Source organism: Pseudoliparis swirei, chromosome 5, assembly GCF_029220125.1.
Source record: "Pseudoliparis swirei isolate HS2019 ecotype Mariana Trench chromosome 5, NWPU_hadal_v1, whole genome shotgun sequence".
NCBI lineage: Eukaryota > Metazoa > Chordata > Actinopteri > Perciformes > Liparidae > Pseudoliparis > Pseudoliparis swirei.
The window spans coordinates 15,112,960-15,131,848 of NC_079392.1; the positions used below are offsets into that span (position 1 = coordinate 15,112,960).

The 18,889-nt window shown below is 42.3% G+C and overlaps 1 protein-coding gene across 10 annotated transcripts in view; it reads left to right on the forward strand.

Moving 5' to 3' along the window:
• The window catches only part of mcf2l2 (MCF.2 cell line derived transforming sequence-like 2), a 101,243-nt gene that overhangs the window by 77,909 nt on the left and 4,445 nt on the right, over positions 1-18,889 (forward strand). For 3 of the 10 annotated variants that reach the window (XM_056413860.1, XM_056413856.1, XM_056413857.1), the window contains exons 28-34: positions 3,660-3,740; positions 7,133-7,240; positions 9,575-9,646; positions 10,108-10,221; positions 11,690-11,799; positions 12,653-12,768; positions 18,470-18,543. In XM_056413860.1, coding sequence (XP_056269835.1) covers positions 3,660-3,740; positions 7,133-7,240; positions 9,575-9,646; positions 10,108-10,221; positions 11,690-11,799; positions 12,653-12,768; positions 18,470-18,543 — 675 coding nt within the window. The remainder of the gene's footprint in view (positions 1-3,659; positions 3,741-7,132; positions 7,241-9,574; positions 9,647-10,107; positions 10,222-11,689; positions 11,800-12,652; positions 12,769-18,469; positions 18,544-18,889) is intronic. The other 7 variants (XM_056413865.1, XM_056413866.1, XM_056413859.1 and 4 more) reach the window with 6 other exon arrangements.

Sequence of the window (18,889 nt, forward strand, 5' to 3'; positions counted from 1 at the left end):
TTTGGATTTCTCTTCAGCATTTGTTCCTATGTTTAATTAAAAGACTCTCTAAGTAGCTGAAAGTACCATTTTACATAGCTAAGCTCCTCCTCCACTCAACGACAAACCCACCGACACACTAACTTTGGCTTCAGTGGGAAAGGTTACAATCTGCATTCATTTCAATATAAATGACTCTGCAGAGGTCACAGGTGTAAGTTATGGGCTCCAGCTCTGCTCGGCAGTGAGGGAAACATGACACCCGGGTGGACTCGCTAATTTCTGCCCCTTTGCCATCTTCAGCCACGAAATCTGTCCTTCGTCTTCCAAGCAGCACTGGAACATGGTTCATTAGTGGGCATGGAGTTTGAAAAGAGACTGACTAATCAACACATATACAAAGGAAGTAACCACCGTAACATTTTCACTCTTTACTAACCCGGTTTTCCGCCGTGTTTGCGATGACGGACATCACACATCAGAAAAAAACCAGAAAGGTGAACTTGTCTATTGTCACTGGGAAAATCTGACGCCTCTGTATTGCCAGTTTGACCACATTTAGGCAACAAGGCAAAAAAAGCACAAGAATAGTCTTTGAACAGCACAGAAACACACACACACACACACACACACACACACACACACACCCCACTCTTCCAATCCCCACTGCTCTTTTGAAGGTAAAGGTTAGGGGCAGTTGACAGCGTCTGTTGTTTTTGGTCTCACCCTCAAATGGGTGCCGGGCCACTATTAAAAAAGCAACTGTCCAGACCCATTCCTGTCTGCACACATCCATTCACACCTCCTTCTCTCTTTGACTCTGTTTACCTCTGCCTCTGTCACCCCTCCTGCCGCTCTCTTTCCTTCAGTCCTCTGTCTCTACTACCCACTGCCCTGACATTTCATTTCTCCATCTCCTTTCCCTGCCTCCTGCCTCCTGCCTCCTACCTTCTACCTGCAATGTATTTATCTTCTTGGATTGGATTGGATTCAATCTATTGTCATTGCACAGAGTACAGGGACACATGCAACGAAATGTGTTCTCTGCATTTAACCCATCCTTAGTTATTAAGGAGCAGTGGGCTGCAGTGATGCGCCAGGGAAGCAACTGGGGGTTCAGTGTCTTGCTCAAGGACACTTCAACATGCATTCATGAGGAGACGGGGGACCGAACCGGTACCTAGTGGTTACGGGACGACCACTCTCTCCATCAGGATGACGAAAATGATGAGGCGGATGTAGCTGATGAAGCTGATGACGCTGATGAGAATGATGAGGCTGGTGTAGCTGATGAAGCTGATGAGGTTGATGAAGCTGATGAGGCTGATGAGGCTGATGAGGTTGATGAGGCTGGTGTAGCTGATGAAGCTGTTGGGGCTGTTGGGGCTGATGAAGCTGATGAGGCTGATGGGACTGATGAGGTTGATGAAGCTGATGAGGCTGATGAAGCTGATGAAGCTGATGAGGTTGATGAAGCTGATGAGGCTATTGAGGCTGATGAAGCTGATGAGGTTGATGGGGCTGATGAAGCTGATGAGGTTGATGAGGCTGTTGAGGCTGATGAAGCTGATGAAGCTGATGGGGTTGATGGGGCTGATGAAGCTGATGAGGCTGTTGAGGTTGATGGGGCTGATGAAGCTGATGAGGTTGATGAGGCTGTTGAGGCTGATGAAGCTGATGAAGCTGATGAGGTTGATGAAGCTGATGAAGCTGATGAGGTTGATGGGGCTGATGAAGCTGATGAGGTTGATGAGGCTGTTGAGGCTGATGAAGCTGATGAAGCTGATGAGGTTGATGGGGTTGATGGGGCTGATGAAGCTGATGAGGCTGTTGAGGTTGATGGGGCTGATGAAGCTGATGAGGTTGATGAGGCTGTTGAGGCTGATGAAGCTGATGAAGCTGATGAGGTTGATGAAGCTGATGAGGTTGATGGGGCTGATGAAGCTGATGAGGTTGATGAGGCTGTTGAGGCTGATGAAGCTCATGAAGCTGATGAGGCTGATGGGGCTGATGAAGCTGTTGAGGCTGATGAAGCTGATGAAGCTGATGAGGTTGATGAAGCTGATGAGACTGATGAGGCTGGTGAAGCTTACAATGATTGGGTGGTGATGGAGAGATGGAGGGTCTGAAGACAGAGAGACAAACAGAGACAGCAGTAAGACGATAAACGAACAACTGAACTGAGTTCAAATGAACTAACGCTTACGCTGCAATACTGGTCACACACACACACACACACACACACACACACACACACACACACACACACACACACACACACACAGTCAGTCCTCGATGTGTCAGTATTTGTCAGATTATTCAGTCTTAAATATTAAGACTGCAAATAAGAAGTGGACGTAGTCATGGTGACGTCACCCATTGCTTTGTGGACTGCCATTTTGATGCCTTGAGTTTGGCATTGTGGCCATCACCATTTTGTTTTTTTAGAGCCAAAAGTGACCATATTTGGACGAGAGGGCTGACCTGTAGAAGAACCAGGCTCGGTAGGACCAGGTAGCATTAGCGTATCACCCACAGCACCATCCCGCCCTTATTTATGAGCCAATTGGAGCCAGACTCAAGTGTCAATTTGTAATTTTTGCAGCCACAGAGGTTTCAACCGGTGGTGTATCTGTTATAGCTGAGTCATTCAGAGCATGGGTTTCCAAAGTCTGACACTGTGCCAATTTACTTTTTTATCTTCGATATATTTACCATTTGGCAACCAACTTATTGAAGCGTACATGGACCATACAGCCTCTGGTTAGTGTCATGGTAAACATAAACTATAGGCCGACGCCCCACATGATGAGTGTTATTCTTACCGGCTCTCAGAGCTCCAGCAGTTTGGTTGAACTTTATGCATTTTCACCCTGCTGTTAGTCAGAAAAATGGCTGCAACTTGTATTGTAAGTAGTCGAGGTGAAACACTGTCCTTATTTCCTTGGAGCTACATTTCACCTTTAACATGAAGTTACTGAACATTTTCTTCTATATTCTATATATTTATTGCGATAGAACAGTGGTCCCCAAACTACGGCCCGCCTCCACATTTGGCCCCCTGAACAATACCAGAGACGCATTCTTATTTTCTTTTAGATTTTTTTTTTTAGTCTGCCCACGCAAATCCTAGACTAGCCCCTGTCAAATAGAACGGAATAATGGCGAAAAGCTTAGGTAAGATCCCGGAAAGGGTTATTAATGTTTGGTTATGTGTGGCTTTCTGGAAAACAATAAATGTGTACATTTAGGCACCGCTGCGATCGTCACACTTTTTCTGTTACAAACTGAGACCGGGCCCCATCAGAGAAGGGAAACGTTATGTGGCCCTCACAGGAAAAAGTTTGGGGACCCCTGCTATAAAATGATTTTGTGTCTTAGCAGCTCATACAACATAATGCTTTGATTCTTCTAATGTTTTTGTTTTTTTAAAGCTTGAGTGAATCATTAAGTTCAACAGAAATAGATACAAAATTGTTCGTCATATTATCCAGCAGTAGATGTTATTTAGCCACACTGTGTCACTGCCAAACATTGAGGAAAAACAAGTGCTGTTTTGTCTTTGCTACTAACACTTGTGAATCATTATGGCCCAAATATGAATCGTTTCATTAGGCCTTCTCTTCTCTCTCCTTTTCTCCCTCTGTACTAACCCTGTTCCCTCCCGCTTTCCCACTCAGTCGATGCTTCAGCCTCGGCTGCTAACGCTAGGAAACGCTTCACCTTGCAGGGGCTTTCCAACAGGAGGTCTCTTCAAGCAGGTAATGGTACTATGCAAGCGCTCATTCGCGCTGCCTTCATCGTGATCATCACCATCACTGGCATCTCATCGTCTGTTCTGTGTTTCCTTCACCTGTCATCATCGTGATAACCATCATCATTCTGCACGGCCAAAGCTTCTACCTGTTCTCTGTCCTTTCTTCAGTCTCCACTCTCCAGTCTCATAAGTGCTCTGGTCCTCCTATTTCTCTTCCTCAAATATTTAATGCTCAAATGTTCGTTGGGTATCTCGTAGTTATCTCTCTGTGCGACCCAGCACTCACAGCGTGTCAGCAAACTCACGGCCACATCTCCCTCCACTCCTCTTTCTCTACTTTTATCTGGTTGCGTCAGTATCCTCCATCATCTGCTCTCGCTCAAACAAGGAAGCTGTGATTCAGGAAAGAGGGGGATGGAGAGCGGCTGAAGAGACAGCATTTGAAGAAAGGAAAACAGCAGGAGATAGACAGAATGATAAAAAGAGGGAGAATCTGCATCCCAGCACTGACGACACAAGGCGAGGCTAGATTCTGCCGCGCAGCACTGCGCTAAATGTCAACCTCTAATATTCAAGCCCCTTTTTGACATTTGGAGGCATACGAACCTTTTTTCGAGGCCATGATTCCAAGTTCGGCTTTCCACGTCGCAGCAGTTGGGCCACCCGTGCCCCTAATGCGACTGATAATGAGGGGTGGTGGAAGGAAGCAAAATATGTGTATTTCATGGAACTTCTAACTCCAAATGAAAGAAAAAAATTCCAAGAGTCAGGCCTGTTTTTGAATCAGACCTATATTAGAGACATTATTTTCTGTGTTAGGAATACATTTGATCTTATTTTGGCCTCCCTGTTGTCTTATCTGCTCCTATTTGCAGTTAATGCAATTCAGCATTTACTCTATGTCTAGTGTACATTTCCACACCATGAATGTCATCAGTACAACAACAGAGTTGTCATTCTAACCACTGTGTTATGTTGTGGACACACACACTATTTAAGAAGAGTGGTTCAATCTCGCCTCGGTCGTAACTTGTCAAATCAAAGTGCCGAAAAGTAGAACGATCGCGTTTGAACGTAGCTTAACATCAAAAGAGAGAACTGCAAAGAAAAAACAATATCAAAGAATGAGTACAAAAGAGTCGGGCAGCAAATTGGTTGCCTTACACAGTAGGTAGTTTCTCGTGATATCACGGGTTTAGATCAAAATCCATCTGGTCAGACTTCAAGTAATGTGTTGACGTCTGAACCACATCGGTTCAGACCAACCAGCATCCTTTACAGGACAGAGACTCCCACTGCAATAATATCATTTCATCAGAACTGGAGTTTTTTATTTAATGAAGAGCAAAGAACGACACTGAAGGCTTTTCACTTCTTTATTAATAGTGTGATTGACAGATGGTTCATAGAATCCCTGCCAATCCCTGGAGGGTAGAATCCCTACCCTTGTGCCTACCCTTTTCCAAACTGTTTCCAATGACTCGTCAGACTGTTCTGTGTAACGACACATAGCACGCTGGTGAGATTGACTTGACGTTTTTTGTACAGGTGGAATAATTGGAAATGTAAAGGAAGAAGACTATAGGGCCAAAGATATGTGGACATCTCATGTTTACATGGTTACACTTTTGGATGGAAGATCTTCATTGGCCTGCTCCGAGCCCAGAGCCAGATGTTAGCACCCAACATCTGTGTTGGACCTCAGTAATGCCCTTGCAAATCCCTGCAGCCATGTCCAACATGGTGGGAAGCTTAATAGTAAAAGAATGGAGGCTGTTATTGAAGAAGACTCATATCCATGTTGGTGTAAGATATTATGGCATCCTAGCAATTTGTCATATGAGCTTTGTCTTTTATACCACTCTTTATTGTCTAGAAAAGCAGTTCCCCTTTGCTTCATCAAGAATGAATTCATTGTAGTAACATCAATTGGTCTAGTTGTTGCAATGGAAGTCAATAACCAGAATATTGCTCGTTACTTTAACTGAATTCCACTATAATAATAATAATAATTTATTTTATAAAGCGCTTCTCAAGTCACCCGAAGTCGCTTACAGAGTCCAGAGTCCAGTAGTCATATACACACACACAGTCATCCCGGTGGTGGTAAGCTACATCAGTAGCCACAGCTGCCCTGGGGCAGACTGACGGAAGCGTGGCAGCCAATCAGCGCCTACGGCACCTCCGACCACCACCAACATTCATTCACATCCATACGAACCGGGGTGAGGCTGCGGTGCATGTCTTTATGATGGTGAACATGTCTCTATTATAATGACTGGATATGTATTTCGTCCTCCTACCCTGAGCTACACCGTCTTGAGCACTGCCCTCAGCGCTGAAAAGTGCTGAGAAGCGTCTGCTCTGTGAGATGGAAATCAATGCTGAGTCGTTGGCAGGTGAAGAGTCACCATTAAAAGGAGTGCTCCCTGCAATAAGCCCAACGTATTAGATCACTGAAGAAAGGAGTGGAATTAAGGGCCACTCTGTCGGCTCCGTTCAACCTGCCTGGTTTCAACAGGGTTAACTCCAGTCATTTCCTTTGATGGAAAACATCCTCACAAAACAGGGAGCTGCTCCAATGATGCTGCAGTGCTGTTGTGTCGGCTGATGTTTTACCTCCATGCTGAAGAGGTGCAGTGGTTGAGCCTGATCGTCATCAAACTGTCATCTTGATTTTGTTTAATTATTATCGACTAACTATGGGAGTCCTGGGATTCAAGGGATTGTTTCATCACAAAATATGAGGCACTTTGAACCCCTTAACTGTTTGGATACGATACATACGTAAGCCTGTAGAGCGATGCAGAGCTCCTAAATCGATGTCCCTAAGATCCACACGACCACCTCAATAGAGCGTGATTGTCTTTATTTAGTTTATTTTAACAGCTGAAAAATCAAATAGGAATTTTGTCCAATGAAAACTGTGCTCGACAAAAACATTCTCCTCCACTATATTCTATTGCTTTGTTTATTTTTGGTGGATGTTACTCTTTAATGTTTAACTTGCACGTTAATAAATAGATTGTGAAGAAACATTTAGCACTTAGTTGTGATGGAGATGTGACCATCATCTTCCTCTGAGGAAGACCTTGAGATGAGGTCGAAAGCTCTCATGTTCTTCTTCTTCTTACTTAGTGTCTTACATTTCCTGCTCCCTCTTTCCACTTGCTTGTTGCTTCATGGCTTTCACTTGTCTCTTATGAAAGAACGTTGTATTGTTCGATCACTGTTCAATAGATACACCGCTCATACCATAATTATTTCATATTTAAGTAAGAGATGAAAAGATACTCTCTTTTTTCCATTTAAGCTCTATATAACCCTCGTCCCTCGGTCCCTCCCCTGCTTCATCTATTTCTCTCCTCCTCCCCCTCGTCTCCTTTCCGGCTGTAGAGCCTGCTGCTAAGGAGGCAGTGGTCACCCGCCGCTTCTCTCTCGCCTCCTCTCTCACCTCCTCTCTCACCTCCTCTTCCTCCTCCTTCGCCACACGATGCACAAAAGGTATCTGACCAAGTGTTCCTGCCTCCACGTTTTGCTATTTCTATATTTCCTTGCTTTGAGACTCTTAAGCGCTTCATATTCACGAAACATACACAGCAGACTGGTGAATGTACTCAACAGCTCAAACAGGTCGAAAACTATTTATTACACTGCATTGCTTCATTAATATTAATTATTTCAGTCCCACAGTGTTGAATAAGAAGGTCAGTAATGTGAGAATGTAATTTAATGCAAAGAAAAGCCAGCATGATGAAAAATATTGTTGTTTGTTACGTTAAAGTACAACTGTAATTTCTGTAAAGCATCTGCTACATCATACAGATCATAAAGGCCATGCACTGTGCTGTCTTTTGAGGAAACAATGGTCTGTTTATAAAAGGGAGAAATTAATGTTAAAATAAATGTTGTTTGGGGGAGGTGATGAAGATATCTCTGGTGTAAAACCTATTGTACAGTAAGGTTACACAGTATAGAGTATACATAAGGTGTATGCAGTATATCTCAGTGAGATGAATGTTAGTTATACATAATGTACTGTATATACACTACCGTTCAAAAGTTTGGGGTCATCCAGACAATTTCGTGTCTTCCATGAAAACTCACTTTTATTTCTCAAATGAATTGAAAATTGAATAGAAAATATAGTCAAGACATTGACAAGGTTAGAAATAATGATTAATATTTGAAGTATTAATTTTGTTCTTCAAACTTCAAGCTCAAAGGAAGGCCAGTTGTATAGCTTATATCACCAGCATAACTGTTTTCAGCTGTGCTAACATAATTGCACAAGGGTTTTCTAATCAGATATTAGTCTTCTAAGGCGATTAGCAAACACAATGTACCATTAGAACACTGGAGTGATAGTTGATGGAAATGGGCCTCTATACACCTATGGAGATATTTCATAAGAAACCAGACGTTTCCACCTAGAATAGTCATTTACCACATTAACAATGGAAAGTGTGTATTTTTGATTAATGTTATCTTTATGGAAAAAACAGTGCTTTTCTTTGAAAAATAAAGACATTTCTAAGTGACCCCAAACTTTTGAACGGTAGTGTATGTTGAGGTCGAAAAATGTTTTGACAACAAACATGCATCCAATTAAAAGATAAAAAACAGCGTTTAGGCAGCTTTGCCCTTCAGCACATCCCAAGTCATCGCTTTTCAACAAGCTTTGTTATTTTCATACATTTTCACATCAATCACGCACAAACATGCGCACACACGCGCCCACATACACACACACACACACACACACTTAAATTGAATCTGTTGTGAGGAAACTTTTGACCTTCTACCCATTTACTACTCTCTTGAAATGTATGAGATGCATAGAGAAAGTCAAGCCTTTGACGAGAATAAAAACAATATTAAAGAAGAAAAAAGCTGCAATTGAACAAATGCACCTATTCTTTTTCCAAAACGACTGTAAGGAAATAATAATTTTGATAAGCTGACATTTGGAACGCAGGGTGACATTCAAAGTGGCAGTAGAAGTGCAATTTATTATAGGAATATAGATGAAAAGTTCATTCTCAACCGGGCAGAGGCAGGGGAGGAATTCAAAACACCATGAAGAGCGATATTGAAGTTTCCCCTTGAACTATTTCCACTCGGCTTTTTTTGTATTTCTCTCCCGTACTGCGGTCGTCATGTTTCAATCAGGCCCGACCGATGAGAACGCTGCGGGTCACATGGGTTAAATGCTCAGTGGATTTGGAAATTTGGCCTTTTATTATGATCCTCATCCAACATGGGCACTAATATCAAGGAAAATATAACCCTTCACTCGTAAAATATAAACCCCCCCCCCCACACACTGCTGTACCTATGCTATATGTATTTCACAATGTTCTTTTTGAACATCTTTGTGTCTTACAAATTTATTCAAGGTGGCCGTTGAGGAAATCGCTCATTCTTAATCTCAGCCTTGTTAAAAACAAAAATATATATAGGTTATTTCCTCCCTATCTCTATAGATCTGAAGTCTTTTGAAGTGAGAAATTCCATTTTCTAAGTCCGATCTAGATTGTTTTCTCTACCGTGTTTATGTCATATGAACTGGTGAAAAAGATGGGCTGATGATAATCATTACACATCGTCCTCTGTGTACCAGATAGCGATCATGAGACTCTTTTCATAATTATCAGAATAGCGTCACATCGAACACGTTAACTGGATGAGGAAAGCCCTCACTTTAACAGAATGGAGCTCCATGTTACAGATGTCATGTCTGAAGAGGGTTGTGGGTTTAACGCTGTGTGTCTGCCTTCTTTTTCAAATGTCAGTACCTAATAAAGCTTCTGGTTGTATGCTCTGTCCCCCGGCCAGGTCCCCTGTCTGCTAGCATAAAGAGCAAGAGACACGAGATAAAGAGTGATCCCACTCCTCTTGGTTATGAAGGTACATGAACACGCAGAGATACGTCGTGCCTGTGATGTGCAGGCTCCGAGCATGTTGGGCCTTTTTGTTTGGTTTATTAGGCACAGCCTGTTTGTGTGCTATGTTTTTATGTGTGGTGTGTGTCTGTCTGTGTGTGTGTGGGTGTGTTTGTGTTTGTGCACGTGTTCATGTGCTCGTTGTCCTCCGTTTCTCGCCTGCTTGCGTTGACTCCTGTTGTGATCCGTGATGTGACTTTTGGAAGCGCATGAGCATCGGGTGAGGAGAGTTTCAGATGGAGTGTGTTGGTGTGGTTTTGGTGCTGGTGTTTGGGCTCATGGACGACTTGGTTTGATTTCTGCATGAGTCGTGTTGGATCAAGATTTTCTTTATTTTGATTGATACATCAGGACCTTCACGTTTTAATCTTTGTTTGTGGGTGACGATGTGGAAAGGAAGGTGTAAAGCGTTTGGCTTCCCTCCAGATACTTTGCGTGGTGCTATGACAGCAGTCAGGAAACGTCAGAGCATGACTAGCAGCACCGCTGCTGCTGCTGCTGGCGGCCCCCCCGCTGTCTCTAGATCCACCTCCCAACCAGGTAACGGCAGAGAAGGACTCATTTGTGTGGTTTTAGTTTTGATACCTTTTTTGATTTTGTTTTGGTTGCTACTGTTGGTTGTCTTATTTGCCTCAGCGCTTTTCTTGTGATGTGTATCTTCTTCTTCTTAAGGAATAGTTTTCCAAAGAAATCTGCTGGAAATCAAACCTCTAGTTCTATTGCAGCCTTTTAGCAGCCATGACCATCAAATGACTCCACACTGCTTGTGCAGCACTGTCCAAGTGTTCTGTGGCTAAATCACTGACTATGTTTATTATTCAGAATATGAGTATGTTCCCTATTTATTATGGATGATATCAACTCAAGTTAAGTTTGGATGACTGGAGCATTTTCAGATGTGTGAGGTCGTTAGGATTCTTTGAACATGTAGACATCCAGAATATGGATATGCTAAGCTTTGACTCACTGTTGCATTCACCCAACAACTCAATCAGAGACACACTCCTACAGCTCAACTGAGCTCGGCCACCTAATCCTACTCCTAAACATTAAAACGCAACAGTATTTAAACCACGATCAGAAATGTTGTTTTTCTTATATGCTTCTGTTAAAGTTACAGCGAAGCACATATGAAGTATAGTTCTGCAAGTCTTGCGCACAAGACTTCATTCATTATTCCCTTTTGAAAGCAATGTTTTCCAAGGAAGCTTAGAACTTGTAATTTTGGCCTGAACCCTTCCTTCAGAATCGGGAAATATCATTAAGTATTCCATAAAGTTCAGGATCAGTCAGCGGCATAGTCATTCTGTGTGAGAAGCCCGGCTCCAGTTTTAATTATTTCAAACGGACTCATCAAGCTGTGGAACCGTGTTTCCCACAGAAATACTTTAGCTTAAAACTAAATTGTACTCTCAATAAGGTTTTGAGGGAAATGTGTTTTCTCCCGGATCAGTCTCGAAATCACAAGGTTACAAGATAAAAATGACTCGGTTATGGTTAAGGTGCATTCACACCAAAAGCGATGCGATTTTTTCACGCGACCGAATCCCATGAAAAGTCAACATACAGACGCGTGTGGCTGTGATAGACGCGACATATTTCTGGGCGGCGCGTTTGGGGCATTTGGGGCGACCTTTAGGCAACAAAACTATTTGGTTAGGTTGAGTGACACTGCATGGCTTGGCTTGCACTGACTTTTAAGGTATTGAAGTTACAGATGAGACACACACATGTAAATATCTTGGCTCTTAGTTCCACACAGGACATGAAGAGTCAAAAACAAACGTGATCCCGGAGAAAATAAGTTTCTCTTGAAACATAATTGGGAATGTAGTGTTCTGGGAATATCATTTCTACCAGAGCGGGCTGAGCTTTCATAATGATGGAAGACAAATGACTGAACTGCACAGCAACACAGTTTTTCTGTCAATGAAGCGCCATCGCCTGCCAAGTGGAATTGTTTATGAGTACGTTTCGGTGGTTAATAATGTGTATGGATTCCCCTCAGGCTGGGCCCAGAGAAGGCTCCCTTCCATGGACACAGACGACTTTGAGACGATCCTCTCCAGTGCAGAGGAGTCCTCCAACTCTTCAGAAGAGGAAGGCAACAATAAAAATGTAGGTGACGCTCACCTTAGCTAGAAACCGTTGGAAAGTTAAGCCTGAATATGACCAGGAGCATACTTTAGAACCTGAAACTGAAAACAGGAGACAGTTGATACCACTCAACATCCTGGTCCTGCTGGGTCACACCAGTTCATCACATTCTGCCGTCACCCTCCCTCCACAGCTCTCCACTCGTCCCTCCTTCCCTCCCCTTCATCCTTCACTTTCTCCTCCTTTTCTACCAAATCACCCTCTGATCCCCGCTGCTTAATTATTTCCCGTGGACATGTGTCTCGTTAGCAGCGGGCACTGAAGACTTGACATTTAAGAATTGAAGGAGGAGAGACGAGAGATGCTGCACAGGTCTGCTGGGTACGGCAGCCTTTCCAGATCCATTATCGTCTGTGTGATGTATCACAGATCGCCACACAAACAACACCCCCCACACACACACACAGACACACTGAGGATGTTAGTGCCGCACAAACTCTTCAAGGAATTTACATTTTTGCCTCATTTGATAGAAGTCAAATGACGATATTTGTGTTTATCTGAGCCACTGTAGCATACAGTCTTTCCATGTATAGTAGTTTTTGGGATTAAACACCAGGTATACTGTTGTATTAGCCTTCCCTGTGAGAAGCTCGAGCAGCGGCTCGGAGAGAAGATGGCAAACGTAAACTAAATGCAAACGTAAACTAAATGCAAACGTAAACTAAAGGCAAACGCCTCCTGTGGAGAACACAAGCTCGAGCTCGAGCATTCCTGCTCTGCTCTTAGTGAAGTTGTCTGTTTTATAACTGGAACCAGATCCAAAATGGGCCTGGCTCGATGCACGGTTTGACTCGGTTGTTTCTCTCTGCAGGGTGACAGCGGTCGGTTCCGGGTACAGTTGACCTACGAGTCTCGTGATGGCCGAGACCTCTCTCTGGAGGCCGGCGACCATGTCCAGTTTGTGGAGGAAGCGGAGAGCGGACACTGGTGAGTTCTAGTTGGCTCTATGGTAGAGCTGTTGTTTGGCAGTCAGCCTGCTCACTGTTTCCCTGGTTCCCTGACTCAGCACTATACTTGTTGGTCCCCATCTGCCAGTTCAAACACGCCTCATTCCCTAAATAAAGGTGCAAGAACACAAATTTACCAGGTTGTTCCCAGAACAATTAGAGCCAACATCGCACAAATAAGACCAAAATAAACTGCATTATACTTTATTTAGGGCACTTGTGCTCATCCGTCTGCCCTCAGTAAGCTGTAATTACAGTGCAAGTTCTCCGTTTTCACTCTCATTTGCAGAATGTGTTCTTTTTTTGTTGTTCTCCGAAGGAGTTTATATTTCTGGCTCGATTCTTCGCAGAGAGCTTTTATTATTGAATCACATTCAAAAGGGGCGCAGTTTCTCTTTCTATTCTGTTTTCTGATTACTTTCAGATTTGTTCTTTACTCTCTGTGGACTCAGCGTTTTGTTGAAGAAATCTTGGCTTGTTAATATCTGTGTACTTGAGTCTAAGTGTACTGTGGTCTGCTTATGAAGAGCTTGTTGGGAAAGTGAGGCCAATTCTCAGAGTATTCGGGTAATATTACACCCAGCTGTGGCATCCACAACTGAATGTCTGTATGTTTGAACTGGATTATCTGGTGAATTGTAGCTCATAATGTATCTCCGGTGTAATGTTACACACAAGGTTTCTGCACCAAATATCTGGCCACTTGCAAATGCATTCGACTCAGTCATTTGGTTTACGCCCTTGCTTAGCTCTACAAGCTCTTGCACTCCACCGTACTTCCGTTGCCAAACTGTGCTCACTTACATGTGTCACCGTTGTTTACGATCTGTAAAAAGATCTATTAAATAAGAAATCTAAAAATGTGTTTTAATTTTTCAACAGTTGAGGATTTAAGTGAGTGCTGCCCCAGGATTTTACTGATGGAGCTACAGCTGTTTCAACATCCTCACAAATTGAAGCTATTAAAATAAATTACAAATAAACGCTTAAAGGTCAATTATATAAAGATCCAAACCTGCACTGCTGACTGAGACAGCCATCACGACAAGTAGCCATCAGTGGACAGTCACAGCCTGTGTTTCAGCCAGTTGCCATGTTTCTTACAGTTCTTTTGAGGGCGCAAATTGGGACAAATGTATAGATTACGGCTTTAAATCTGAGGGTACAATATAGAGTATATCACAATGCAAAGTGCTGCATACTGATCTATCACTCAGAGAAAAACAGTCCTTTGTTGGTTGTTCACAAACCGCCCTATCAACCACCTGCGGCTGTGTTATGGTCATTTCCTGCTACGGGACAGCTCAATGGGCCATTTTGGCTTCAATGTTCCACCAGACACCTGCTCAGTGGCCCGAACAGCGCTATATGCTACCTGCCGCTCTGGTATTTAGAATGCACAAAGCATCCAGCCATCAGCTTATTGAAACATTGCATCATTGTGTCCTTTTAATAATGCATCATTTGGCACTAAAAGGATGCCGTGCCAACACATTTCTACCGAGCTTTAATTTTAATTTACAAACACCAGAGCAAATTGTGACATTGAGGCTTTAAGTCACCTTCAGCATTCTTTGTTCCTAATCCTCTGGCTGTCTGTCCCTACTCTGTGGAGAAATGACACAACTGTGATTAGTTGTGTTTAGATCCAGAATGGTATGCCTAATTCAAGGTGGATTTTTTAATGTCAAAATTGCACAATGATAAAAAGGAAGCCTCTAAATCTTCCTCCGGAAACTAATAACACATCATTTTCGACTAGACCTTGATTTAAAATAGATTATCACTTCACTTAAATGGCATGTACTTATTGCATTTTCTAGTTTGGCTTTCTTGAAGAGATTGTACTTCCTTGATTCTTGTTTTGAATTTGTACTTGAATGCACTTATTATAAGTCGCTTTGGATAAAAGCCTCAGCTAAATGAAATGTAATTTTCCGTGGGTGGTTCTCCTGTGCCTCGCTTTAACTGCAATGTCTAACGGCTCTTAGTGGGGACCGGCGGAGCAGCGAGGAGAAGCTCTGCTCCTGTTGGAGGAGGAGAAAGAGAGATATTCAGTTTACCTTTCGTACTGACTATATACAAACGACACACCTTATCAATCCAAAACAACCACGTAATCACTGGATACTGCCACATGAATAACCATAGATTTGAATCATCAACAACAGTGGTGGTATTAATTACAGTACTCCTGATTTAGGTCTCAGTACATGTTTCTATTTTGGACTGCTTTGGTTCTCGATAGATTAGCACTATATTAGCTGTTAACTGATGGTCAATGTTCTTATATTTAAATATTATATTGCAGTTCTGATACATCCTCTGCTTACCTTTGGTCCCTGCAGTCCTGGGGGAAATAATGGATGCCTTTATGTTGGATCAAAATCTTCTGTATGCCTCCATTATGTGCCAGCCAAAATTACTTTTCAGTCGAAAACGTTATGTACCCAGGAAGCAAAGTGAATAGTTTCTCGCATTCTCTATACCGGCCATCAGAGAATGACTTCTTCTGAAATGAAATGATGTCTGGTTGTGTAGAAGTCTATAAGAACTATGATTTATTCTCTCAGGAAACATGAGTTTATGGTCTCACTCTCTTGTTGCAAGTCTTCTTCAATACGGCATGATGTTTATTTCTTAAGTTATTGTCCATTTAGAGTTAAACAGACCATAAAGCAGGGTTTGCTTTAGGGTTTTGCTCCGTTGTCTTCGAGTTTTCGTATCTTGTCTTAAAACTTTCACAGTTTGTTTTCACTTCATGAAGGTTAATTGAAACCTTTTGGTCCCCATCGATTCTTCTTCTTCTTCTTTTTCTTCTTCTTCTTCTTCTTCTTCTTCTTCTTCTTCTTCTTCTTCTTCTTCTTCTTCTTCTTCTTCTTCTTCTTCTTCTTCTTCTTCTTCTTCTTCTTCTTCTTCTTCTTCTTCTTCTTCAGTGTTTAGTTCTACTCAGCTCCACCCCCTCAGGTCACTTGTAGATGGCAATTGACAAAATGCCTTCAGAACTGTGATCCAAGAACAAATGGGTGAATCTGTTAAATACAGTGTACTTGTACCGGATCTTGTACCTTTATTTTTCTGGGTTCCTTCAATATTTTAGTATCAAGCCACACAATGGAAAAAAATTTTTTAGCACCAGTAGTCCAGAGCCTTGGCATAAAAAATTCTTCTCAGATTCTGAAGTTTGCCTATTTATTCTTTGTTCAGAGATTACATCAAATGTTAGCCATTTTCTATTTATATATATCGTTATATGCCGACTTGCATTTTAGGGTTCGAAGCCAGTGCCACGTGCTTTATGCACCCTGTAACGTCTCCCCACTGTACACCAGGCACAGAGAATGACGGATGGACCTCCTAATATAATGCAGTGCAGTACAACAACACCATAAGCTTCGGATATTGAGTTGATAATCAAGGCATCACAAAGGCAGAAATTGTGTTGATGATCCAGTAGTTTTAGCCTTTTTTCCATTGCCATCTGTAATCATTGCATGGCTTCCCATGTTAAAAGTCCATCTTGAGTTTGGTCTGCATTAATCAGCCGGGCCCAGAGGAAAGCATTGAGACTGGTGCAACAGCTGCGCCTCCGTTGCCCTGTTCTCTCTCTCTTCAAGGATTAAAGGCTCAGTGTAGCTTGTTTGGAATTAAAATGTAATTCACTATAACATTACCATCACGCAGCAGTGGGAGGTACAACAACAAAATGTTTGACTTATATTATACAATCAAGGGAGGAAGGGGGGCGACTGAAATCAAAGTGGCTAGAGATGAATAATAGATTTGTTTCCTTCACCAAACCTCCAACATCCATCCTCTTCTCCAGAAACAGAGAGCACACTGCCTTCGTGCAGAAACGGCCTCTGGAATCCACAGCTGAAAGTGGTTTGATCTCACGCAAGATCCGTGCATTTGAAAGTGCCTAATACTCTTTAAGATAAAAGCTTGACTTGCTTTGAATATTCTCATTTTCCATCAGCTCATACATACTTAAAGAGTCTCCTGTCGTCTGCCTCTATGGGGTTTCTACGCTAAAAGGTCTCCCTCACTCACACTCGTCTCTCTTCTTCACTTGAGGAATATGACGAATTCATGAATTCTCCCGTTTTTCTTTGAGCTTTGTTGTTGGATCAAAGCTAATGTGCAACTGTATAGAACTTCAGGACGTGACTGATGGAGTATATGCTGCAGTGTGTTTCCTGTACACTCACGTGAACGCTGTGTCACCTTCTCCAGATTTAGGAGTTCATTTCACACCCACAACACACACACCGCCCTGTCCCTGTGGGCTTGATGTTGGCAATGTATGATTTAAATTCGTCACAACTCACAATCATAGACTGCAAGGGGATACAAGGTTTGTGGACTGCCATTTTGAAGCCTCAAGGTCGCCATTTTTCTTCTTTTTTTGCAACCACAATTATGTGACACTAGACTCGAGGGTGGGGCTAAGTACAACTGAACGCTGAATAAGACATTTAAATGTTACAGTTAACTGTTCGGGACTCGCCCCTGCTGGCCAATATAAATAACGCAAATGTAAGGCTTTCCTTTTGGTTGCTTCCATGTTAGCAGAATGCAGAGGGGAGTCCTCTGATGTGTTGTGGTTTTGTTTTGCACATTAGGGAGAAGAAAAACATGTTCAAACTCCAAAATACATAAATAGATAGACCGTTAAATTAAAACAAATATTTGACTTATAAACTGATATTGCATCAAATATACCATTATAAATATATGTATGCAAACTTGATATTATGTGACATAAATTGGTTCTTTATCTCTCCTTTAATATTAATTTCTCATATTTATGTTACATTTGACTTTCTCTATTACCGTCTATACTTATTTGTTAATTTTCTGGAACTTTGTTGTTATATATAAATATATAAAATCAAATGTTTTCATAAATTTTAAATGTATTTTAAGTTTAATTACTCATTATTCAATATATGTATTAATGCATTTCTTCATTCGTGCATTCTTTTTATTTGCATTAATACCCCATTAAGTTGTTAAAATGCTGTGCTCGTATCTAACTTCATAGCAACTCCATATAAAAGTCTGGGACTAGGATCCCACAGTAAAAATATCCGAACCATTGCCGAACAATACCTCTTTTTTCTCCAGTCTACCTCTTGACTACCATTTGCAGTCTTATAATACCAATAATGACTAACTGACACATCATAAGCCTTACATTGCTGTATAAACATCTGTCAGTCACCATATTTTAATTTCTCCATGTATGTCCTGATGATGGGATGACAGATGTCCAAACAGTCCAATCAAAGAGTGACCTGTCCACCTGTTTAAGTTCATGTTTACTCCTCTGGCTTCCTCTTTAAAACGTCAGTGTGAACAGGAACCGGACCAAATGAATCCGACTACAGGTGTGAAATACATGAGTTTGTGTTTTACAATAAGACCTATGAAGGAAATGCATTCACTGTTTCACACAGGTCTACTGCAGAGCTCCCTCCTCTCTAAGAACGGTCAAGATGTTCTATTTAAAGGCTGTTTCTAGAGAGCAGTCATGTCAACAATTGCTCTATTTGGAAGTGTTGTTGTCATAGGTTTATTTGTGTTATTTAAAACAAAAAGTTATAAAGTGTTACTGTTTTGACTTCTGTCCTGTGAGCGAGTGAAGACCCTGCCCTGCATTGTGTCTCATGTCCTAGGCTAGTGAAGAACCTTTTAACAGAGGAGACAGGGCTGGTCCCGTCCAGTATACTGCAGACAGCATCTGAAGGAGGTCACTCATTAAGTACCACTGCTACTTCTGACTAACCACTGGCAGCCTTGCTGTAACACTCTCACTCTCCCACCCACTCCTCCCACCGCTCCTCCACTCCAACTCCGTCAGTTGCTCTCTCACTCTCTCACATGGCAGTTGGGTTGGGGGGGGGTTGGTGGAATTGGGTGGGCTTGGGCGGGCCGCTGCTCTGGGAGAGAGGGACGGATTGGGTTCAGGTTGGACGGAGCGGAGGGGGATGGTTGAGCTTTTTCTTTTTCTCATCGCAGCACATTCCCCCTGCTAAGCCATCCTCAGGAGCTCTTGCTCTCTCTGTACTATTGATGCTCGAAGTAAAATTATGAAA